Source organism: Artemia franciscana, chromosome 8, assembly GCF_032884065.1.
Source record: "Artemia franciscana chromosome 8, ASM3288406v1, whole genome shotgun sequence".
Lineage (NCBI taxonomy): Eukaryota > Metazoa > Arthropoda > Branchiopoda > Anostraca > Artemiidae > Artemia > Artemia franciscana.
Genome location: NC_088870.1, coordinates 39,076,093 through 39,098,787, shown reverse-complemented (window position 1 = coordinate 39,098,787; position 22,695 = coordinate 39,076,093). Strand labels below are relative to the sequence as shown.

Sequence of the window (22,695 nt, the reverse complement as noted above, 5' to 3'; positions counted from 1 at the left end):
AAAAAAAAACGATCAGAAATTAAATAATAAAAACAAATTTTTTCAACTGAAAGTAAGGAGCAACACCAAAACTTAAAACGAACACAAATTATTATATGTATGAGGTGGTTCACCCCCTGATCAAACCCCACTCTTTCCTCAATTTTTTTAGTACTTTTGTAAGAGCTATTTATTCTAATTAAATGGCCTTTGTGATTAATGGGGTCATTCTTGAAGAATTGGAATAACATTCGAACTTAAGCGTAGTGAGCGAGGTATCGACTAGGGGGCGAACCCCCTAATATAAATAATGAAAATATACGAATATAGAAGTTCGTTACGTAAGTTGATTCGTTCTATATTTATTACTAATAAAAACGTTCGTAAATAAAATTAGAAGTTTTAGTGCCCTTTTTAAGTAACCGAAAAAATTGGAGGGCAACTACGCCCCCTTCTCTGCTCCTTTTGTCTCAAAATCGTCCGATCAAAATTTCGAGAAAAAAATTTTTTAAAAAAAAAGTAAAATTAATATATGTAAATTTCAATTTAATTATTCATGTACGGTGAGCAAAAATCATAACCTGCATTAATTCAAAAACGTTCAGAAATTAAATAACAAAAACAAATCTTTTTAACTGAAAGTAAGGAGCTACATTAAGGCTTAAAACTAACAGAAATTATTCTGTATATGAAAGGAGCTGTCCCCTACTCAACACCTCGCTCTTTCCGCTAAAGTTTTACTCTTTCTCACAACTCTATCTTTTTAAACAATAAAAAAATTTAGCGTAAGGAGCGAGGCACTGAGGAGGGGACAGCCCCTTTCATGTAAGGAAAATTTCTGTTCGTTTTAAGATTTAATGTCGCTCCTTACTTTCAGTTAAAAAAACTTGTTTTTTTCTTTCTAATACAGCTCCTGTTCCCCATGTATTCCTCCAAAAAATTTGATTGCTTAAGTTTTCATTTTCTTTCACATTTTTTTTTTTTTTGGGGGGGGGCATAAATCGAAAACTAATAGTCGCCAGTCTATATCAGAAACGGAATAAAACGGAACTTTTTGGCTTTTGCGTTTGATCCTGTATTAATTCTCAGGATTGATAAAACCTGGAAACGAAGTAGTTACAAAGTTAACCGGCCACGTCTTAGGTTAGGCACGCACAAATGAATCTTTAGGAGGGGCAGTAATAAAGAATTTTTTGGGGGGAAGAAGGGCCAACAAAAAAAACCATCAAAACTTTATTTGTTGATTAGAATAAGAATTACCCAGAAATCCCGAAACAAAGGATTTCGAGGTGGGCGTTAGGCCGGGCCTGAGGCTCTCTGCCTGTACCCCTGCCTGAGGTCCCATCTCATCTAGAACTTCATCCGCTAGGCTGCACTGATTCAATAAAGATGTATCGTGCCAATTTAGTATAGGAATTTGTTACAGGAGGTGCAAATTAGTCAGAGCGTACAAAAACGGGAAAATTGTAAGGAAATGTAGGTTTCCCCTGCATTCGCTCTATTCCTTTGCTATGTAAACGCCCTCTCTGTGTACGTGTCAGTAGGGAGCTTGAAACCTAGGGACTTTCTTGTTCGGTAATCCCTTTTAAGCTTGGCTCCAAAGAAATTAGGTTTACTCTCAACTTAGTATCAAATCCCTAAGCTTAATAAAAGCGATTCCCATCCATTGGACGTCCTTAGTCACGGACTTGTTTGGATTCAGATTTAAGGCTTGTTAATATTGCTTTCTGTCTATCAGCAGTGGAATATGAGAATTTGAGAAAGTTTCGAGAAAGGGAGATTAGATGACTTGACTTTAAAGGGATAAACAATGGAATGATTCAGAGTGTAGCACTTGTTTCTATACATTGGACTTACCTAGTGGGTGCTTGCTCACATCCCTCGAAATTCGAAACTTTCTTGAATTTCCGGGCACTTCGGATTTAAAACGTCAAATAAATTCTTGTTATCGTTGTCCCCTGTCCTGAAAAATATTTTTTATAGCCTCTCCCTGGAAAAAAAATCCTGCATATGTGCCTGCCCTGTACAGGGAAAGTAAATACAAAAGAGACTTCATGATTCTTTAACTGACTAGGGTATCAAGAACCTGCTTTAATGAACCCAGCAACCTTTAAAAACTCGTCTACTCTGTTACACGAGGGTCTTTTTTTTGACCGCAAGGTGCTTGGATTGAAGGGGGCTCATGGAGATGTCAAATGACTTGATTGTAAAAGGATTTGTTTGTGAGTTGAGGGTCTACGAATTGATAAAGGGGTTGTACATTGTGTCATAAGTGTAAGCGACTTTTCGCCCCTAGCTTTGAATTTGTCCCCTTGGGCACGCGCGCTATTATCTTGCCCTCTAATATAGGCTGTCAGTTGGAGAAGGCTACTATTTGACTTAGCAATAATTTATAGTCAGCGTTTGGTTATCTTTGTAACCAACTGCTCGCAGCAGTAGTAACAATGTACCCAGGAACTCAGTCAGAAAACCAGTTAAACCTGTCATCGTAAGATTTTCGTATTTTTGTTCTAGATTTTGTGCTTCTAAAATATTGGCACCATATACAATTTAGTTTTCTTTTTTAGGTACCCTTCGTCCATTCGTTCCTCAAGGGGCTACTAAATTAATAACAAAGTAAGTTTTTTTTTCAATAATTATTGTTGAAATTTGTATAGGCCTACAAATTGCAAAATAAATAGAATTGTGTTTAGTATTCAATTCATATTCCTTTTTCCTTAGGAATACCTAGGAATATTGTAAGTGCCTTAATGTCTTATATTTTGTATTTATAATATTGTATTCATTTTATGCTCTGGGACGCATAGTCCTAGTGGCGGTACATTGCCAGATTCCTGTACTGTTGGGTTTTGAGTTAATAACAGTTATCATATTGTACCAAACCTCTACATGTAACGTCATTTAAGCTTCTCGTCAATTCCAAGTAGGTATGTTTCGGATAATTAGTCAGACTGACCCTAAGGAAACACTATCCTAGTTTTAATCACCTTAGGACCGTCCACTTACCCCCTCCAAGGGCAAGCTTAACAACCATCATAGTACCATGATAAAATATACTCTACTACATCTGCTGGCCTGCGGAAAACTGGGTGGAGAAGACTAAATAAAATTGTATTAAGTGTAGATATAGGTGTATTATTAATAGTATTTATAGTTTTATTAATGCTAGTAATCAATGTAAACTGGTTAATGCAGTAGAGCCGTATTACACTAAATAATAAAGGATTTGCATCACAAACTAAAAGAATAAAATATAAGATAAATCGTAAAGAAAAATTGGTACTTGTGTATTATTCAGGACACACTTAATAAGTAAAGTTAGGTTTTTTCATGAAATAGACTACGATGCGAAAATCCGGTTTCATAGCCACTAAGTCAGAACTCAATTAAGTTTGCTACGCATAGTGGTAGAAGATAGTGTCTGAATATGGATTTTGAAATGAAGATTTGGGATTTGCCAAAGACTGAAAAAGAGGCATTTATATTATTTTCGTAATAAAGTATTATAATTTTTATCATGTTTTGTTTTATTTCATTAGCTTTTTCAAAGGTTTGGGCTATATATTTGCACATTAGGGGGGTGGGTGTACCTAACCACCCCTATGTACAAAATATTCAATTAAAATGTACCTGCATCGTAGTTTGTTTCACGAAAGAACCTAACTTCACATATTGAGTGTGTTCTGAATAATACACAAGTACCAAAAAATCTAACTGGGCCGTAGAAGCGTTGGTAGAAACAGGAGAATTTTAAGCACTATTGTAACGAACGGGGCTCTTATCCAGCATTTATAGAAGTCTTTCCGGATAATCAAGTTGTTAAAGTACTTCTTCTTTGGTCACAAAACAACACCAAGGAAAAGAGCTTACCTTAAGAGTAATGTGTTAATAACCAGTTTTTATCTTTAGCCAACTCGACTTTCTTTTCAGTATTGAGACATTAAGTTCTGTAAGGATATTAAAGAAGTCCTTACCGTTCTTGTCTTGCATTTGTGGAGTTTTTAGACACAGATTAACCCTATTTCCTTGTCAAGTGATATAATAGCAACATTAAAGATCATAACATTGGTCTATTTTTGAATATATTGTCGCTGCTTATAACGTCTTCAGACGCAAACCGACGCAAAAAAATTAGAAATGGTTTTTACTTGGTATTGTTTAAAAAAAATTATGGCCCAAGTACAGAGTGTAGTTGGAGCTTAAAACGAACAAAAATGATTACTTTACGGTCTATCTAACATATATCAACAAAACTAGTACAAATAAACCAACTGATGATATTTTCCTGTGTTTGTAGGACTATAGAAAGCTAAAAAGCCAGTTTCAAAAAAATAATATTGACTTCGGACGCTTTAATATTACTCGGAATGAAAAACAAATAAACCATAATATAAACTCTGGAAATCCGGTTATTCTCTCTATACAATGGAGAATTTCAAGTACGATGCAAATTCTAAAGCCATTTTATAGTCCTAATGCTATCAAGATGTCTTCAGTTTGAGCTTGTTTACAAAATAATCACGAATAACACTAAAATTATTTTTTATGTAAAAATTGTGCTGAAATGTTTTATTTTTACTGTACCAAAACCCGTATATTGTTTTGTGTTTTCAGTAAAGCACTAGTTTTCTATAATCTTACAAGCATAGGGAAATACCATCGGTTGGTTTATTTGTCCTAGTTTCATTGATGTATGTTAGATAAACCGTATATTAATAATTTTTGTTTGTTTTAAGTTCCAACTACGCTCTTTACTTACCTCGGAAAAACTTCGTTTTTTTTAAATTAATCTTTGCCCTTTTTTAATTAAAAACGTTGCTATTTACAAATTTCCGTCACCCACTCGTTTGCAAAACCTGTAGACTTAAATTTTTGAATGATTTTTGGTCTCCAATTGCCTTCAAATAGCTCACAGATTTGATAGACTACATAAATACCTGTATCGCATGACTGTCTGCATTAGTTCTGCCCTAGGGTGAGAGACTATCGTCAAGAAGTGAAAACAATCATTTTAATCAAATTTTAATCGTCAAATTGAAAAAGTTGTGTCACTTTCAACTCTCACGGAGACTATCTAAATCTCAAGCTTTTCATCGTAAATGGGTTACAAAATATTTATTGGTTAAATCTTCCTGATTCATCCAGTATTAAATAAAAAAAAACAAGTTTTTGCAACTGAAAGTAAGGAGCGACAAGTTCAAACGAACAGAAATTACTCCGTATATGGAAGGGGCTGTTCCCTCTCCAACGCCCCGCTTTTTACGCTAAAGTTTGACCATTTCTCCCAACTCTACTTTTTAAAACAGTAAAAAAAATTATCATAAAGAGCGGGGCGTTCGTTACTACGAACTGTTTGATGGTTCCGAATTTTTCAGAACTAGGAAGATAACGTGCGCTCTTCTACATAGAAAATGAACTGCGCACTAAGAATTGACTTCTAAGATTGGTATCGCGCATCGATTTCCTTGGTATTCTTGAAGTAACTATTTTTCTTAAGAATATTTTCAAGGTTTTCAAAACCTAAGCATAATTTCTGGACCTATAATAAAGTTTTGTGAAATTATACCGAATAATATGACTTCGAAACAAAGAAGTTTATATTGTATATTTTTAATGAACTATCAATGCAGCTTTGCATGATCATCGTCCCCATAATTCAATTCTGACTTCCCAGGTATGAATTTACCTTCCCAGTATCACAAAATACTGTGAAATTTTTGTCAACAAGGTAATGGCAACCGTTTTTATGGCACTTAGTATTTACCAAGTGACATATAGCGATCGCAAATTCTGTCGGTCTGTCTGTCTGTCCCGGTTTTGCTACTTTAGGCACTTCCAGGTACGCTAGGACGATGAAATTTGGCAGGCGTATCAGGAACCAGACCAGATTAAATTATAAATTGTCGTTTCCCGATTCGATCATCTGGGGGGAGTGGGGGGAAGGTTAAATCGGAAAAAATAGAAAAAATGAGGTATTATTTTAACTTACGAACGGGTGATCGGATCTTAATGAAATCTGATGTTTGGAAGGATATCTTGTCTCAGAGCTCTTTTTTAAAATCCCGTCCGGATCCTGTGACATTGTGGAGAGTTGGGGGGGAACCTAAAATCTTGGAAAACGCTTAGAGTGGAGGGACTGGGATGAAACTTGGTGGGAAAAATAATCACAAGTCCCAGATACGTGATTGACATAACCGGAACGGATCCACTCTCTTTGGGGGACTTGGGGGGGGGGTAATTCTGAAAATTAGAAAAAGTGAGGTATTTTTAACGTACGAAGGAGTGATCGGATCTTAATGAAATTTCATATTAAGAAGAAATGAATTAAAAATTGGAAGAAATGAGGTATTTGTAACTACGAACGGGTGATCAGATCTTAATGAAATTTGATCTTTAGAAGGATCTTGTGCTTTAGAACTGTGATTTTAAACTTCGACCAGATCCAGTTCGAAAAAATTGGAAGAAATGAGGTATTTGTAACTACGAACGGGTGATCAGATCTTAATGAAATTTGATCTTTAGAAGGATCTTGTGCTTTAGAACTGTGATTTTAAACCTCGACCAGATCGACCATGATTTTAAACCGGAAATCTTGGAAAACGCTTATAGTGGAGAGATCGGGATGAAGCCTGATGGGAAGAATAAGCACAGGTATAGGTACGTGATTGACATAATTGGAACGGACCTGTTCTCTTTAGGGGAGCCGGGGGTTGTTAGTTTAGAAAATTTAGAAGAATTGAGGTATTTTAACTTAAGAACGGGTGATTGAATCTTAACGAAATTTGGTATTTGGAAGGAATTAATGTCTTAGAGGTCTTATTTCAAATCCCGACCAGATCTGTTGACATTGGAGGGAGTTGGAGGAGGAAACCGGAAATCTTGGAAAACGCTTATAAATGTCGTAGCTACGTGATTGACGTAACCGGACTAGATCCGCTCTCTTTGGGGGGGGGGGTTAGGGGCTGGAGTTCAGTGCTTTGGCAAGTTTGGTGCTTCTGGACTTGCTAAGACAATGAAAATTGGTAGGCGTGTCAGGGGCATGCACAAATTGACTTGATAAAGTCGTTTTCCCCGATTCGACCTTCTGGGGGGCGGAAGGGAGAGAAAAAAATCAAAAAGTTAAGGTGTTTTTAACTTATGAGCGGTTGATCGGACCTTAATGCATTTTGATATTTAGAAGGACCTCGTGACTCAGAGCTCTTATTTTAAATCTAGACTGGCATTAGGCCTCTGATTTTCCTTTTAAAGCGATATATTGATTCTTATAATTTTGCCAGAGCTCATTCCATATAAGCTCTTGGCTCTTCCGACCTCGTCACAAGTGCCATATGAGCTTTTAGCTCTTGTCTATGACTGTATTACATAAAAAAACTAGTTTTTTTTAACTGAAATTAAGCAGCGACATTAAAACTTAAAACGAACAGAAATTACTCCGTATATGAAATGGGTTGCCCCCCTCCGCAATCCCTCGCTCTTTACGCTAAAGCTTTTAATTGTTTTAAAAAGCAGAATTGTGGCAAAGAGTCAAACTTTAGCGTAAAGAGCGAGGGATTGCGGAGGGGACAACCCATTTCATATACGGAGTAATTTCTGTTCGTTTTAAGTTTTAATGTCGCTCCTTACTTTCAGTTAAAAAAACTAGTTTTTTTATGTAATTTCTGAACGTTTTTGAATTAATGCATGTTTGATTTTGGCTTTCCACACATAAATTATTAAAATGAAATTTGCATATTAATCCCTTTTTTTGGCCAAATGGCTTTCTCTTAGTTTTGATCAGACGATTTTGAGAAATAAGGGATGGGGAAGGAGGCCTAGCTGCCATGCAATTTTTCGGTTACATAAAAAGGCAACTATAAATTTTAATTTTTCACGAATTTTTTTATTAGTAAAAAAATATACGTAACTTAAGAATTAACTTACTTAACAAACTTTTATATTCTTTAATTCTTATTATGTATATGAGGGGGTTTGTACCCTCGTTATTACCTCGTTCTTTACACTAAATCGTAAGTTTTGTCCCAATTCTTTAAGAATAACCCCTGAATCAGAAAGGCCATAGAATAAATAGTTGAAATCACTAAAAATATATCGCATAAAGAGCGAGGTATTTATCTCCTCCTAAATACCTCGCTCTTTATGCTAAAGTATTTTTAGAACCCCTCATATGCGTAATAATCTCTTTTCGTTTCAAGTTTCAATGCTACTCTTTACTTTCAATTGAAAAAACTTTTCCCTGTTTATTTTTTCATTGTTTTTTTCATAGTAATTTTAGAAAATCCTGCGCCCTTTTCATTGAATTTCTGTTCCCCCATGATATATTTCTCCAAGGAAAGATCCTCCCACATAGCCCCCTCCCCTCAACCCCACCCCCAAAACCAAATAAAAGTCCCCTGAAAACGACTGTACACTTCCCAATACCCATTATTATATGTAAACATTGGTCGAAGTTTGTAACTTGCAGCCCCTCCCCCAGGGACTGTGGGGGAGTAAGTCATTCCCAAAGACATAGTTATTATGGTTTTTGAATATGTAGAACAAAATGACTATCTCAAAATTTTGATCTGTTGACACTTGGTCGATACGATGACCCCTGGAAAAAAAACAAAAAAGAAAAAAACAAACAAACAAATAAACATTTGTTTTATAATAAACAAATTTGTCTAAACAAAATGTTAAATAAACATTTGTCTCGGGAAGACCCGTGATTTGTCTTCTGGCAAATAATGTGAAATCACACATTTTTGTAGATTGGACCTTGAAATTTTTTCTATAGGGTTCTCTGATACGCTGAATGCGATGGTGTGATTTTCGTTAAGATCCTATGACTTTTGGGGGTGTTTCCCCCTATTTTCCAAAACAAGGCAAATTTTCTCGGCTGGTAACTTTTGATGACAAAGAGTAAACTTGATGAAACTTATATATTTAAAATCAGCATGAAAATCTGATTCTTTTGATATATCTTTTAGCATCGAAGCTCCGTTTTTTAGAGTTTCGTTAACTATTGAGCCGTGTCGCTCCTTACTACAGTTCGTTACCACGAACTGTTTGAAAGAAGTTGTAGGCTACTTATGGACGTTTTAGAACGTTGAAGGAATCTCTGGATTTCCCTAAAAATGTTCTAAAAGGCTGGAAACGTCACCTGGAGAAGTGATTTGACATTGAAGGAGGTTATGCTGAAAAATCCAATGTAATAATGAATGTTGTAAATCTATGGTATTTTGAAAGATCCATTGTAAGTTGGAAGATACATTGTAATAGAAAAATCGATAAAGAATTACAAAATTCTGCTTATTTTTCTAATGCTCTTGAACATCAAGCATGAGCATTTTTTTAATGCTCATAACCATAATTACATGGTCAATCAATTTTCAATTTCAATTCAATTCGTTTATTAACAAAAAAACAAAACAAAAAAAACAAATCACACACTATAAACTAACTACAACCTAAGAGAGCACTGCCTGTAACGGGTGACAGTATTCATTCATCAATCCGGCCGCATACGACAAAATTTCTTCTTGGCACAGAGGGGTACACAATCTGAGGGTTGCAAATTCGAAAATAGCACGAAGTTTGGGAACAATACGGTAAAGGCGATAAAAATTGATTTTTTTTTTTTTGGGGGGGGGGGGCGGGTGGGGCTTCGCTTGCAGAGTTTAACCGTATTAACATGCCTTGGTCAAGCTATCTAAGGTGAGTCCAATACTAGCTTCATTATTGGCAATATTTTTTGGAATAACCAAATTTTGGGTTTCAAAATTCTTTTCTGAAGCCCTTCAGATTTCAATTCAAACAGCATATTAATGAAATGAATTATTTTCGTATATATGGCATAATTGCTGGTAATTAAAGCGGTCTAAAATTCAAGTAAGTTCCCATGTAGTTTATTTTACTCATAAAGAATATGTTTTGATCTTTCTTAGCCAAGGGGCCGCCTAAAATGATCCTAAAATATTCAGGTAACAATTCTGGGTAGCTGACTATTCTGGTTTAGAAGAAATTTGTGTTCTAACGAACTTTTTTTTATTCGCTTTTGGAGTTTTGACTAGAGAAAATTACAACTGAGTGCAAACTTGAAAAACACACAAATTCTTTGATATCTAGCTTCAATATTTACGCAGATTCAGGCCTTTTTGATTGCGCAACAAATATAATCAAACATTGCGTTATCGAATTCTTAGTCGTCAATGTCATTACTTGTTCTGCCCATAACTAAAAGCATACTATTGATTTGGGGAGGGGGTAGAGATCGTCTTGCACCGGTGGATCCAGGGGAAGGTTCACATTACCCCCCCCACAAGATTTTGCTCTTTGGCGCCCATGATACATTGGCCAACCAAGGTTTTGACTCTAGATCCACCCCTGTTATCTTGTATATTCTTTTACATCTAAGAAGGGAGGTCTAAAACGCTTTCTTGCCTTACCATACAGTTACGTTTTCAACAACCCTTCAAAATTCAGCAATTGGCTAAGCTATGCCCAAATCGTTTGAAATCTGGTTCTTTCCCTGTGCATTTAGGGGCACTTCCCCCCAGGTTTCTTCGAAAGATCCTGCTTGAAATCTATATTGTGGTCTAAAAATACTAAGCTAATGAGTCGGACAAAAATTTCGTGGTGGGGGGGGGTCAAACCCGTTATCTTCCATCTAGATAGGTCTTGCCATCAACTGTACCATCAGGCTTAAACGCACCTGAAATTTCCTCACTTATAAGATAATTGCAAAAAATCCGCTTTTTAAAGCTATAGCGAGAGGATCAGGGGGATCAAAGTGTTGTATTTTGCCTTGGCCCTGCTGATACTCCATTTGAGAATAGCTTAACAAGCCGTTTTTATGGCACTTGGTATTAACCAAGTGCCATATAGCAATCGCAAATTCTGTCGGTCCCGGTTTTGCTACTTTAGGCATTTCCAGGTAAGCTAGGACGATGAAATTTGGCAGGCGCATCAGGGACCGGGCCAGATTAAATTAGGAATAGTCGTTTTACCGATTTGACCATCTGGGGGAGGGAGTGGGGGGCCCGTTAATTCGGAAAAATAGAAAAAATGACGTATTTTTAACTTACGAAGGAGTAATCGGATCTTCATGAAACTTCATATTTAGAAAGACCTCGTAACTCAGATCTCTTATTTTAAATCTCAACCGGATCCAGCGTCATTGGGGGGGGGGGAGCAGTTGGGGGAGATCGGAAATCTTAGAAAATACTTAAAGCGGAGAGATCAGGATGAAACTGGATGGGAAGAATAAAAATCTTTCTAAGATACGTCACTGACATAACCGGACCGGATCTGCTCTCTTGGGTGGAGTTGGGGTGGGGTAATTTGGAAAAATGAGGTATTTGTAACTTACGAAAGGATAACCAAATCTTAATGAAATTTGATATTTAGAAAGATCTTGTGCCTTAAAGCTCTAATTTTTAAATTCCGACAAGATCCTGTGACATTGGGGGAGTTGGAGGGGGAAACCGGAATTCCTGGAAAACGTGAAAATTGGGGTATTTTTGCCTTACGAATAGGTGATCGGATCTTAATGAAATTTCATATTTAGAAGGAATTCATGTCTCAGAGCTCTTATTTCAAATCCCAACTAGATCTTTTGACATTGGGGGGAGTTGGAGGGGGAAACCTTGGAAAACACTTGGAGTGGAGGAATCGGGATGAAGCTTGGTGGATAGAATAAGCAAATGTCCTTGATACGTGATTGACGTAACCGTACTGACTGGTTTCGCTCTCTTTGGGGGAGTTGGGGGGGAGGTGTTCAGTGATTTGGCGAGTTTGGTGCTTCTGGACGTGCTAGGACGATGAAACTTGGTAGGCGTGTCAGGGACCTGCACAAATTGACTTGAGAAAGTCGTTTTTTTTCAGATTCGACCATCTGGGGGGCTAAAGGGAGAGGGAAAATTAGAAAAAATGAGGTATTTATAACTTAAGAATGTGTGATCGGATCTTAATGAATTTTGATATTTAGAAGGACATCGTGACTCAGAGCTCTTATTTTAAATCCTGACCGGCATTAAGCCTCTGATTTTCATTTTAAATCGATCTATTGATTCTTAGAATTTTGTTAGAGCTCATACCATATGAGCTCTTGGCTCTTAGCTTTTCTTGCCTCGTCATAAGTGCCATGTGAGCTCTTAGCTCTTGTCTATAATTATCTGGGAAGTGTAAAATGTCAGATACGGCTTTTATGGCGATAGCGATGATAATCTTGGATAGATTAAATAAAAAAAACAAGTTTTTTAAATGAAAGTAAGGAGCAACATTAAAACTTAAAACGAACAGAAATTACTCCGTATATGAAAGGGGCTTCTCCTCCTCAACGCCTCGCTCTTTATGCTAAATTTTGACTCTTTCTCTTAACTCTATTTTTAAAACAGTAAGAAACTTTAGTGTAAAGAGCGGGGCGTTGAGGAGGAGAAGCCCCTTTCATATACGGAGTAATTTTTGTTCGTTTTAAATTTTAATGTTGCTCCTTACTTTTGAATTAATGCACGTTTTGATCTTGGCTTTCCGCACATAAATAATTAAAACGAAATATGTATATTAATTAATTGCAATTAATCGGAAGATTTTGAGAAAAAAGGAGCGAGGGAGGAGGCATAGTTGTCCTCCAAGTTTTTGATTACTTAAAAAAGCAACTAGAACTTTAAATTTTTATAAACCTTTTCATTGGTAAAAAATATACGTAACTTACGAATAACTTACGTAACGAACTTCTATATTCGTATGTTTTTATGCGTATATGAGGGGGTTCAATCCTCTTCGATACCTCGCTCTTTACACTAAAGCTTAGATTTTGTCCCAATTCCTTAAGAATGACCTCTGAATCATAAAGACCGTAGAATAAATAGTTGAAATTTCTAAAAATACTTTAGCGTAAAGATTGAGGTATAACGAGGAGGTAAACCCCTCATATGCGTAATAATGTTTGTTCGTTTTAAGCTTTAATGCTGCTCCTTAGTTTCAGTAGAAAAAACTTCATATTTATTTTTTCATTGTTTTTTCAAATAATGCTGGAAAATCCTGCGCCCCCTTCATTGAAAGTCTCTTCCCCCATGAGAAGTTTTTCCATGGAAAGATCCTCCCACGTAACCCCCCCCCGCCTCAACTCTCCCCCTAAATAAAAAAAAAATCCCCCTGAAAACGTCTGTACACTTCCCAGTAACCATTACTATATGTAAACACAGGTCAAAGTTTGTAACTTGCAGCCCCTCCCACGGGGACTGCGGGGGAGTAAGTCGTCCCTAAAGACATAATTTTTAGGTTTTTCGACTATGGTAAATAAAATGGCTATCTCAGAATTTTGATCCGGTGACTTTTTGGAAAATATGGGCGTGAGAGGGGGCCTAGGTGCCCTCCAATTTTTTGGGTCACTTAAAAAGGGCATTAGAACTTTATATTTCCGTTAGAATGAGTCATCTCGCGACATTCTAGAAAAAAAAAACGAATAAACATGCATCCCTGATCTGTCTCTTGGCAAAAAATGCAAAATTCCACATTTTTGTAGGTAGGAGCTTGAAACTTCTACATCGGTTACTATTGAGCCGGGTCGCTCCTTACTACAGTTCCTTACCACGAACTATTTGATGTATATGTGACGTTCCTACTGAAGCTGAACTAATTGCTCTGTTTGACAGGTGTTGTTTAGGATAAAGGAATCGTTTTTAATAGATTCGCTATTTTAGTGTGAAATGGGTCCGTTTAGTTCAGATTTAAAGAGATTCCCATAAAAAATGAAGAAACTTGATATGGTAAATCGAGCAATTTAGAGAAAGATCAGAGTGCAGTATTTCGTAAGTTTGAAACGGTGTCTTCATCATATTGCTGCTATTGCAACACCAACGCAACGCAGCCTTACGCAACAAATCCATGAAATTCTCTTCCTGATTTGTTTAAAATTTACGACTTTTCCTTAGGAAAATGGTTACGAGCTTCATCGAACAAAATTTTATCAGAACTTGAGGGAGTTCATGAGAAACTTATGGAGGTTAAGGGGACTTCCGCATGAATTTGTTCCAAGGGGGAGGAGTTGAGCTCTGAAAAAAAAACACAAAAGTATCTTAGATTATTGATCTACTTTTCATATTGTTGACCTTTGTTTACTTTTTCAAACCCTTTGACCTTTTCTAAGGACTTTTATCCGAATTCGGTGTCTTACTAGAAAAAATTTACACTAGTGCAAACTCTTCAAAATGCTTCATTCCTGAATTTCTAGCACAATTACGAATATCCTAAATATTTACGAAGAATCGGGCCTTTTTGATTGTGCAACCAAATATAATCAAACATTACGTTATCGAATTCTTAGTCACCAATCTTATTCCACTTGTTCTGTCTACAATTTGAAGCATAGTATTGATTTGGAGGGGGAATAAGGATTCCCTTTATGCATTTCTTACATCTGAGAAGGGAGATCTATTTTTACACCTGGGTAGAAAGGGCTAAAATGTTGTATTTAAATTGCATAATCCTACAGCTACGTGTACAACACTTGGTAAAAATTCCAGTATTGGCTTAGCTAAGCCCAAATCAATTGAACTTCTGTTTTGCCCCGATGGTTATGGATCTACCTCTCCCTGATAAAATCAGAAGGACCCACATCGGAAACTACCTTGTGGCCTAAAAATGCGCTTTTTTAATTCCAATAGAAATTTTCTAGGCCTTATCTAAGCGACAAACAGTGCATAATATAAGGCAACTCTGGTGTCCTACCATCAACTATAGAACGGATATGCCTATTGGTGCTTAATTAAACTCATCACTATTAGGCCGTAAGGTTGTATCTGACATTTGTCAGATACAACCTTTAGGCATGACAACGATGATAATCTCGGGGTTATTCGGGGGGGGGGTAATCTTTCGGAGGCGTTTTCACGAAAAGTTTACAAAGCACATCAAAAATGTGTTTATATGTAGGCCTAAGTTGCTTACTTTTTTACGAGTCGAGCAAAAATTTCGGAGGGTGGGGGGTCAAAATATGATTGATACATATATTGCCCTGCTGATACTCCCTTTTAGAACAACTTAGCAAACGCCTTTCTACAGTTACCTCTGAAGAGTGAAAATATCAGATACGATCTTTAGGTATGACATAGACGATAATCTTAGGTTGACGTCTTACCTTCAACAGGAGATCTGACGGCCCTACTGAAGCTTAACTAATTGCTCAATTTGACAGGTGTTTTGAAGAATAGTTTTTAATAGAGACATTATTTAGTGTGAACTGGGTCCGCTTAGCCCAGTCTTAAATACCCCCCCCCCCCCCACAAAAAAAAATTCATAAGATAAATCGAGTAATTTTAGACAAAGATCAGTGTAGTGTTTCGCAAGTTTGAAACGGTGTTTTCATTATATTGCCAAGATTGCATGACTATCTTTCGTAACAGATGCATGTTTGTTTCCTGACTTGTATTAGGTTTTTGGCTTTTCCTTTGCCAAAATGGTAGAAAGGATAACGGCTACGAACTCGATCGAAATACCTAAGAACGATTTGAGAATTTCATCGGGACTTATCAACTAGGGCCGTATCCAGAATTTTTTCGAGGGGGGTTACAAAAAAAGCTTAAAAACACATAAAAATTGTTTATATTCACCCCTCCTCCTTGAATAAGGTCTTATTGTCAACTAAAAGGGATTCTATGGACTTACTTGTGAATTTGTTCCAAGCGAGGGGAGGCCCACTTTAAGTACTGCGTTTATTTTGCCCAGATTCTTCATATAATGCCGCTGCCTTCCTTGGCTTTTTTCTTTAACTTGTCCCCTTCCACATCATCCTCGGACATATGTAACTTTGTATGACCGTGCTTAACTTTGGTAACTTTTTTTTTTAAATCATTGAGTATCTCTAAGCTCGTAAAATTTTTGCTTGTTAACATTCCTTCTTTACTTTCTTATTTTATATGACGTACATGGGAATAGCGTTCAGACTTGGCCCCTGGAATAAAAAAAACTCCCGATCTTTCCGACAGTTTTTCTAGATTTTTCATATATAACACTTCTCCTTTCTCTGGCTGTTTTTTTACCCCCTCCAGCCGAAATGCATCTCTGCGCACAGAAATTCTAACTTAAATGCCATTGTTTGCCTAAATTTTCTTTAGATTTTTACCACAATTCATAATATTTTGCCACATAATATTTACTGCAACAGCTTTTTTTCTTTGGTAACACTGTAATGGTTAATAAACTTAGTAAAGTGGTTTATTTAGCTTTATTTGTCTGTTATTCTTCCCTTTGAACTTGTGACCTCAATTCCATAAATTTTGTTTTTAACATGGGTGTTTATCTCCCTTTTTATTATTGCGAAGATTGAGAAGTTAATAGTTAATTTACTGTTTTGCGCCTGACTTAAAAATGGAACAAATCACGCTGACTTTGTTTTCGGCAAAACGTTTCAAGACTTTTCGGTTTAATATACAATTGCATAGCTTATTCTGTCAAAAATGTTTAGGTATTATCTCCAAAAGTAGTACACATGACTGTCACATATCATGCGTCATAATATGACACATGAAATATCACTAATACATGCTATCATGCTGCTAAAACTATGTAGTCTATGTGCCGATTGAACAAGAAATGCAAAAAGGTAAAAATAAAATCAATTTTTGCTTCCCTTGACCATTTAAGGTATATTCATACCTGAAAACCATGATTTTTTAAGATTTTGGTTTTGGTGATTTAAAATTATTAACTCTCTGAGGCATTACCACATTTTTTTTATCAATATTTCACATTGAATCGTGAAAATAAGTTAGCAAGGCTAATTAATTAAATTTGACAGTGCTGTTCAACAGAGGCGGCCTTACTGGTGCGCGGGGTCTTTTGGAGTCGCTACTGCGCGTGCCTAACGTTGTGGTCATAATGTAGCGGAAGTTTCACTCAGCCAATTCAAGCAATCAGATTTCATTTTCACTGACCTTGGCACTTAAGCTCAACACTCATTTATTATCTTCACCACCTTCGAAACAAACATCAGAGCTTACTACAAAGAAAAAAAAAAAACATAAACATAGAAATAGTATAATACCAGCAGGGCCGTATCCAGGATTTTTTCGGGGAGTGGGGTGGTTTACAAAAAACTGAAAAACGCATAAAAAATTTGTTTATATCCATTTTTGTTACATTTTTACGTGTCAGACAAACATTTCAGTGTGCGGGGGGGGTGATTCAACCTCCCCTCCTCCCGATACGGCCTTGAATACCAGGATTCATGCGTTGGAATTAGAATATACTCTAAGAAAATATTACTAAAATCTATTATTTTTATATTTTGATAGTATTTTCTCTATGATTTTTTTTTGTGTAAGCATAAATGTTATGGATTGGTCGTTAGAGAAAAGATTTAAAAGGGGATCCACAAGGACAATCACAAAGAAAGAGTAAAACATTTTTACGATCTGATTGTTTTTAAAAATATCGTTGGCAAGTCGTTACACGGAACCGAGAAAAAATCTCCTTGACTGCATCAGTGACTTCAATGGGAAGGGGGCTTTTCATTTCCCACCTGAATTTTAAAATTGCCTTTTTTTGGGTGGGGTTGGGGTATTTTCATTGAAAAAAGTCTTTGTTTACTTTAATTGAAAAAAATGGAAAACGGACAAATCCCCCTCTAAATATAAAAAAGATTTTGCCCTCCCTCCTAAATTTTCTGTGAACTGTTGCAACTGGACTGCTTAATGTGGATTTATGCTTCATCTTATTTAAGCGAATATTCCCCGGAATTATTTTACAATGTATGTGGCATGAAAGATTTTGGACAGAGCTCCAACTTCGCTAGGTTCTAAGTTGAGACGGGAATATCATCGGTCTTAAGCTAGGTAATACCTACTTATGCTTACTATTTTTTTCGTTGATACTGCTGAATTATCAATAGAACAATGTAATCTATGATATGATGTAATGCCTCCTCTATAGTCTGTTTTTAATTATTTAAATAAAATTTGTATATAATAAGTTTCTATTTCAATCTAGCTTCATTTGATATTTTTTTTTTAAATAAATCATGTAATCAACCTTAGGATGCCTGTTTTATTTTCTGTTTTATAATTGTTAATAATTACTGAAATTTTTTTGCTATTTTTGTTATGTCATGTTTTAATATGTTTTATGTGTTATGCTGTTTTTTACTATCTTATTTACCTGCGCATTTGAATCTTATTTATTTGTTTTTACATTTGGAAGATTTTTTTAAACTTCTGAATCCCCCCCCCCCGGAATATTAGAGACTGATTAGCAAGTTCAACATGTCTTGCTAACAAGTCTATTAACAGGCTTATGTTGATCTGCCTTGGATTACAAGTGCTAAAACCGATGGCCGCACAAATTGTCCATCTTCTTTTATTCTGGTATTGTAATATTTAAATTACAAACAAAACATAATTTGAATCTAATAAAAATCCTCGCTATAAATATTATATAAGTAAAATCTATAGTTTGTCAATCAGTGAGTGTGGTGGATATACTGTATTGTAAGGACAGGAAGCGCCTACGTTGTGATGCATTTTTCCTTACTGTATAGTCAACTTTCATACACTGAACTGGTATTGCTCCCCGTAGCTGCACGCAGGAGGAGAGGGGTTTCTTCATTGAAATTGAATTAGAGTTACAGAAAAAGGATTATAGGAGATTCCAGGCCCTGGAACATATGCTACTGCTCAAAGCGGATTAAAAAAAAATATATAGATTCTTCGGGGCCCCTTGATCATCCAGCCGAGGCTTTGGTGGAAATCTTTTGAGGCAAATGTGAGACACCCCTCCATTGGAATTTACCAATTTGCACTGTCTGTGTTGGAGAGTCTTGCTTCATAACGCATTTTCTCCAATGATAATACATAGAATAGTGCTCGCAGATGAAGATGTACAAATATAAAAAAATGCACTTTTTTTTACTGAAAAATATTGCAAGTTTCAATCTTTACCGCAGTCGTAGTTTTATTATAAATGATTCTTTTTAACTAAATCTATGATTTTTTAGTGCTATTTTAAGCTTATGATATCATTTCAGTAACTATTTTGAAAATTTTCGCGTTCACTCATTTTCTTTTTAAATTACTTACTTTTGTGACCATCTTCATTCTATTGTGTGCTGCCATTGTGGCAATGACCAAAGACTTATTTGTATTTTAAAAGTAACTTGATAAAGATAAATCGCTCCAGCTAGAACAAATAAAAATTAAATAAATAAAAAGGTTTCCTATGATTCTTCAAAAAAAAAAAAAAAGAAAAACGGAAAATACCACACAGAAATAGTAAGTTCATCTGTAAAAAAAAAAAGTTTGTCTAAAAGCTTCTTCTTCATTCGACTGCCTTGAAATTTCACATAAAAGAGTCAATCAGGTTTTTGAATAATAGGCCTATGTATTCATCGTGTGAAACAAATTCTTTTGATGCAAATTCCCAGTTTAATACATTTGTAAAATCAATTTTGTTTTAAAAATGGGAGGTTTATTTGTCTCTGAAGGAGTAAGGAATAATTTGATTGGTTTACGAAATTCCATCACAAAATAAACCAATAGAATTGGAGGACAGTTTTTAACAGGGAAGTATAGGACAGTAATCTCTCCTTTTTTCTTTGCTATGTCTCAAACCTTCGTAAGGGAGAAAAACTACAGCCATTGCTTCTTTGTCGTGATTACTGCCATTTTAGTGGCACTTCTGATTTGTTAGTGCGCTCTGGTGATCAGTTATATGTAATGGGATAGAAATGTTCATTCTAACCCAAAAAATGATACTACAGACTTGATTGTACCATATGTGTTTCACCAGCGCTACTAAACTGTACAAACAAAATAAAAATTGGACGCGATACGACGCCTAAGAGATCGAACTTGGTCCGATGGTCTAAACATCTATTTTTTTTGTTTAATTTTGCTTTATCCTTATTTTTATTATAGCTAAATTATAACCTCATTTAAAACCGACGACAATAGTCGGGTATTTTGAACCATGGACTCATACAGAGTTGCCACAACTTCTACTCTGGCTGATGATAATCGACGAGCAGATGGAAGAGTCAAGGTAGTATCCACATAAGAGCTAAACAACGGTGGCAGTGTTCTCACATTTTTCTAACATGCACTCTATTGCTTTTAATGGTGTTGGAGCTATATTAGTTAGAATGATAACTTTTTTTTATTCGTGGAGTTATTTTTCTTGTCTTTTGGGGGTAGCCTGTTAATAGGCGACCAAAAATAACAAATACAAAATCTGACTTGCTGTCAGGTTTCGCTTTGTTAATAATATTATTTTCAGTTAAGTTGGAAGAGTGATATCTTAAATTGAAGTCATTTTTAAATTTAGTTTGACTTATTACTCGACCATTGACAACTACAAAAAAAAATTGTTGATGTATGAAAACTCGCGTTAAATAATACCCATAAAATTCAAATTGTTTTTCCGCTAGCATGGAGAACAGTATAATTATCCCTGGCTTACTCCTGATTTTAGCTGTAGCAGTCAGAATATTTTCTTGAGTCATCGTATTTAAAAGTCCTCGTCCTTGTCTGGGGTGGGAGGATGTCATAAATGAAGATTTAAAGGAAATGGGAACTTTCCTGGAGGGAGTAAAGAGGGGGGCCTTGAATAGATTGGGCTGGAGGAGGAGCGTACGTAGCTGTGTTGGCCTCAGGCGGCTTGGTGTTGTGGTGAGGTATTAGTAGTAGTAGTAGTAGTATTTAAAAGCCTTTTTTGACCTTTACTTTGGCATATAAAACATTTTGTTGTAAAATTTAAGGTTTTAAATGGAATTCTATTCTAGCTTCAATAAACCTAAAATTGTAAGCAAAACCAAAATTTCTCTCCCAGTCTTCCCTTTTTCAGTTTACTTTTGGAACATCATACCTCGACCATCGTCAAAGAAAAAGACGAAAAAGGGGCTTATATACATGCAGTATCTTATGTTTTAAATTTGGTTCAAAAAATCGAAAAGAATAAGGTTGACAGTGAGTAGATCGCAACTAAAAGTTACACTTAATGTCGGTTTCGTATGTAGTGAAAAAGCTCATCTTCTTTTTTTATAGCTTGTTCATTTAAAACCTAATATTGTCTTTATTTTTAACAATACAAGATTCTAAATTTTTACCAAAATGGAAAATCCTATTTGTGCCAAACTCTGGCAGTTAGCTGCCCCGGTCTACATATTCTGATACTAAGCTGTTTGAGAGCCACTAATATGGCCACGGAATACCTTTTTATGGCACTTGCACGCCGGCCAAGTGCCATATAGCGATTGCAATTTCTGTCCGTCCCGGTTTTGATAGTTCGGGCATTTCCAGATAAGCTAGAACGATGAAAGTTGGCAGGCGTATCAGGGACCGGACCAGACCAGATTAAATCAGAAATAGTCGCCTCTCCACCATCTGGGGGGAGTGGAGGGACGGTTAATTGGAAATATCATATAAAAATGTCTTGTTTCAACCCTGCATAGCGTAGTGGATACGGTGTTGGTATTCTACCCCAAAGGTAGTAGGTTTAATTCTTGACATATACAATTTTTTTTGTTTTTTTTTTTTGCTTTGCCATTTTTGGTATTAATTTCAAAAGCTTTTTCAAAATGAATGGCCTTGACTAATACTATTACCAAAAATTTCAGATTGAATCACGTTTTATGGTGATTAAATCTCGAATTTGCCATAGTATGGGCCAGCAAGTGTAGGATTTAAAGCGATCAAAAATTATAGAAAAAGCTATTCAGCTTCAGAGGCAGAAATCCCGCGAAGTGATGCTTATCTTGGTAGCCTCCCCCCCAAAAAAAAAACACCACCGCGATAACATTGCAAAATATTGGCTCTTTCGACCTCGTCACAGGTGCCATATGAGCTTTTTTTTTAAAAGTATGCCTTTACTCTAAAAAATGAAGAAAACAATTCGACCGTTGGTTTTCTTTTATGTTTTTAAAATATTATTTTCATATAAAGAAAATTAGATTAATCCATCACACATACACATTTTGGTCTATCACCTATTGCCATCGTTTAACTACTACAGCTCAATGCAGCATCGAGCCAACTCAGGTCAACTGCTGTGCCGGCTCGTCCGCCACCCCAGTGTATGGAAAGGGTCAGGGGGTATCTCAAATTTTATTGGGGTGGGGGTAAGCGGGGTTTATATCCAGATAGTCAAGGGGAGTGGGCTATATAATTTTTTTCTCCAAATTATTGGGGGGGGGGTAATTGCCTCCCGCTCCCAAACGACGCATCCACATCTTAAATATGTTTTGATCACCCACAAAGAAAAGAAGAAAAAAGGCTTGAACACGAATTTATAGCCACGTCCACCCTGCTCTCCTAATCTTGCACCCCTGTCCTTCCAATTGTTTGCTGTCTTGAAGAGGTTTGTCATTCAATTCAGATATCTTGTATCGGCACTTCGTTCGCAGTGGAATCAATTCACGGAAATTTAGGGACAGGAGAAAATTTTGTTCCAAATTGTAGGGGAAGTGAATTTGTTTTTCTTTTCAGTATATATACCAAAAGGCCATTTTTCTATTTTTCCAGTGTATACGCCAAAACGCCATTTTCAATGAAAATACCAAACATGTATTTTTCAAAACGTTAAAAGCAGAGACAAGGTTGTATCTAGGATTTTGATGGGGTGGGGTGGTCCAATAAAAGAACTTTAATAAACGTATCAAAATTTTGTTCATATGCATTTTTGTTATGTTTTTTCTTTAGTGAGATAAAAATTTCGGGAGGGGTTCAAACCCCATGGTCACCTGGATAC

The 22,695-nt window shown here is 36.0% G+C and overlaps 1 protein-coding gene across 8 annotated transcripts in view; it reads left to right on the top strand.

Annotated features, from left to right (window-relative positions):
* Positions 1 to 22,695, top strand: part of LOC136030402 (sodium/potassium-transporting ATPase subunit alpha-B) — a 115,477-nt gene that overhangs the window by 41,719 nt on the left and 51,063 nt on the right. For 5 of the 8 annotated variants that reach the window (XM_065709355.1, XM_065709350.1, XM_065709354.1 and 2 more), the window contains exon 2: positions 2,547 to 2,595. Coding sequence is in view for 3 of the 8 variants with exons in the window: in XM_065709348.1 (XP_065565420.1) it covers positions 19,921 to 19,992 (72 nt within the window). In the remaining 5 variants the exon portion in view is untranslated. Of the gene's footprint in view, positions 1 to 2,546; positions 2,596 to 19,868; positions 19,993 to 22,695 lie in introns of all 8 variants that reach the window. The other 3 variants (XM_065709348.1, XM_065709349.1, XM_065709347.1) reach the window with 1 other exon arrangement.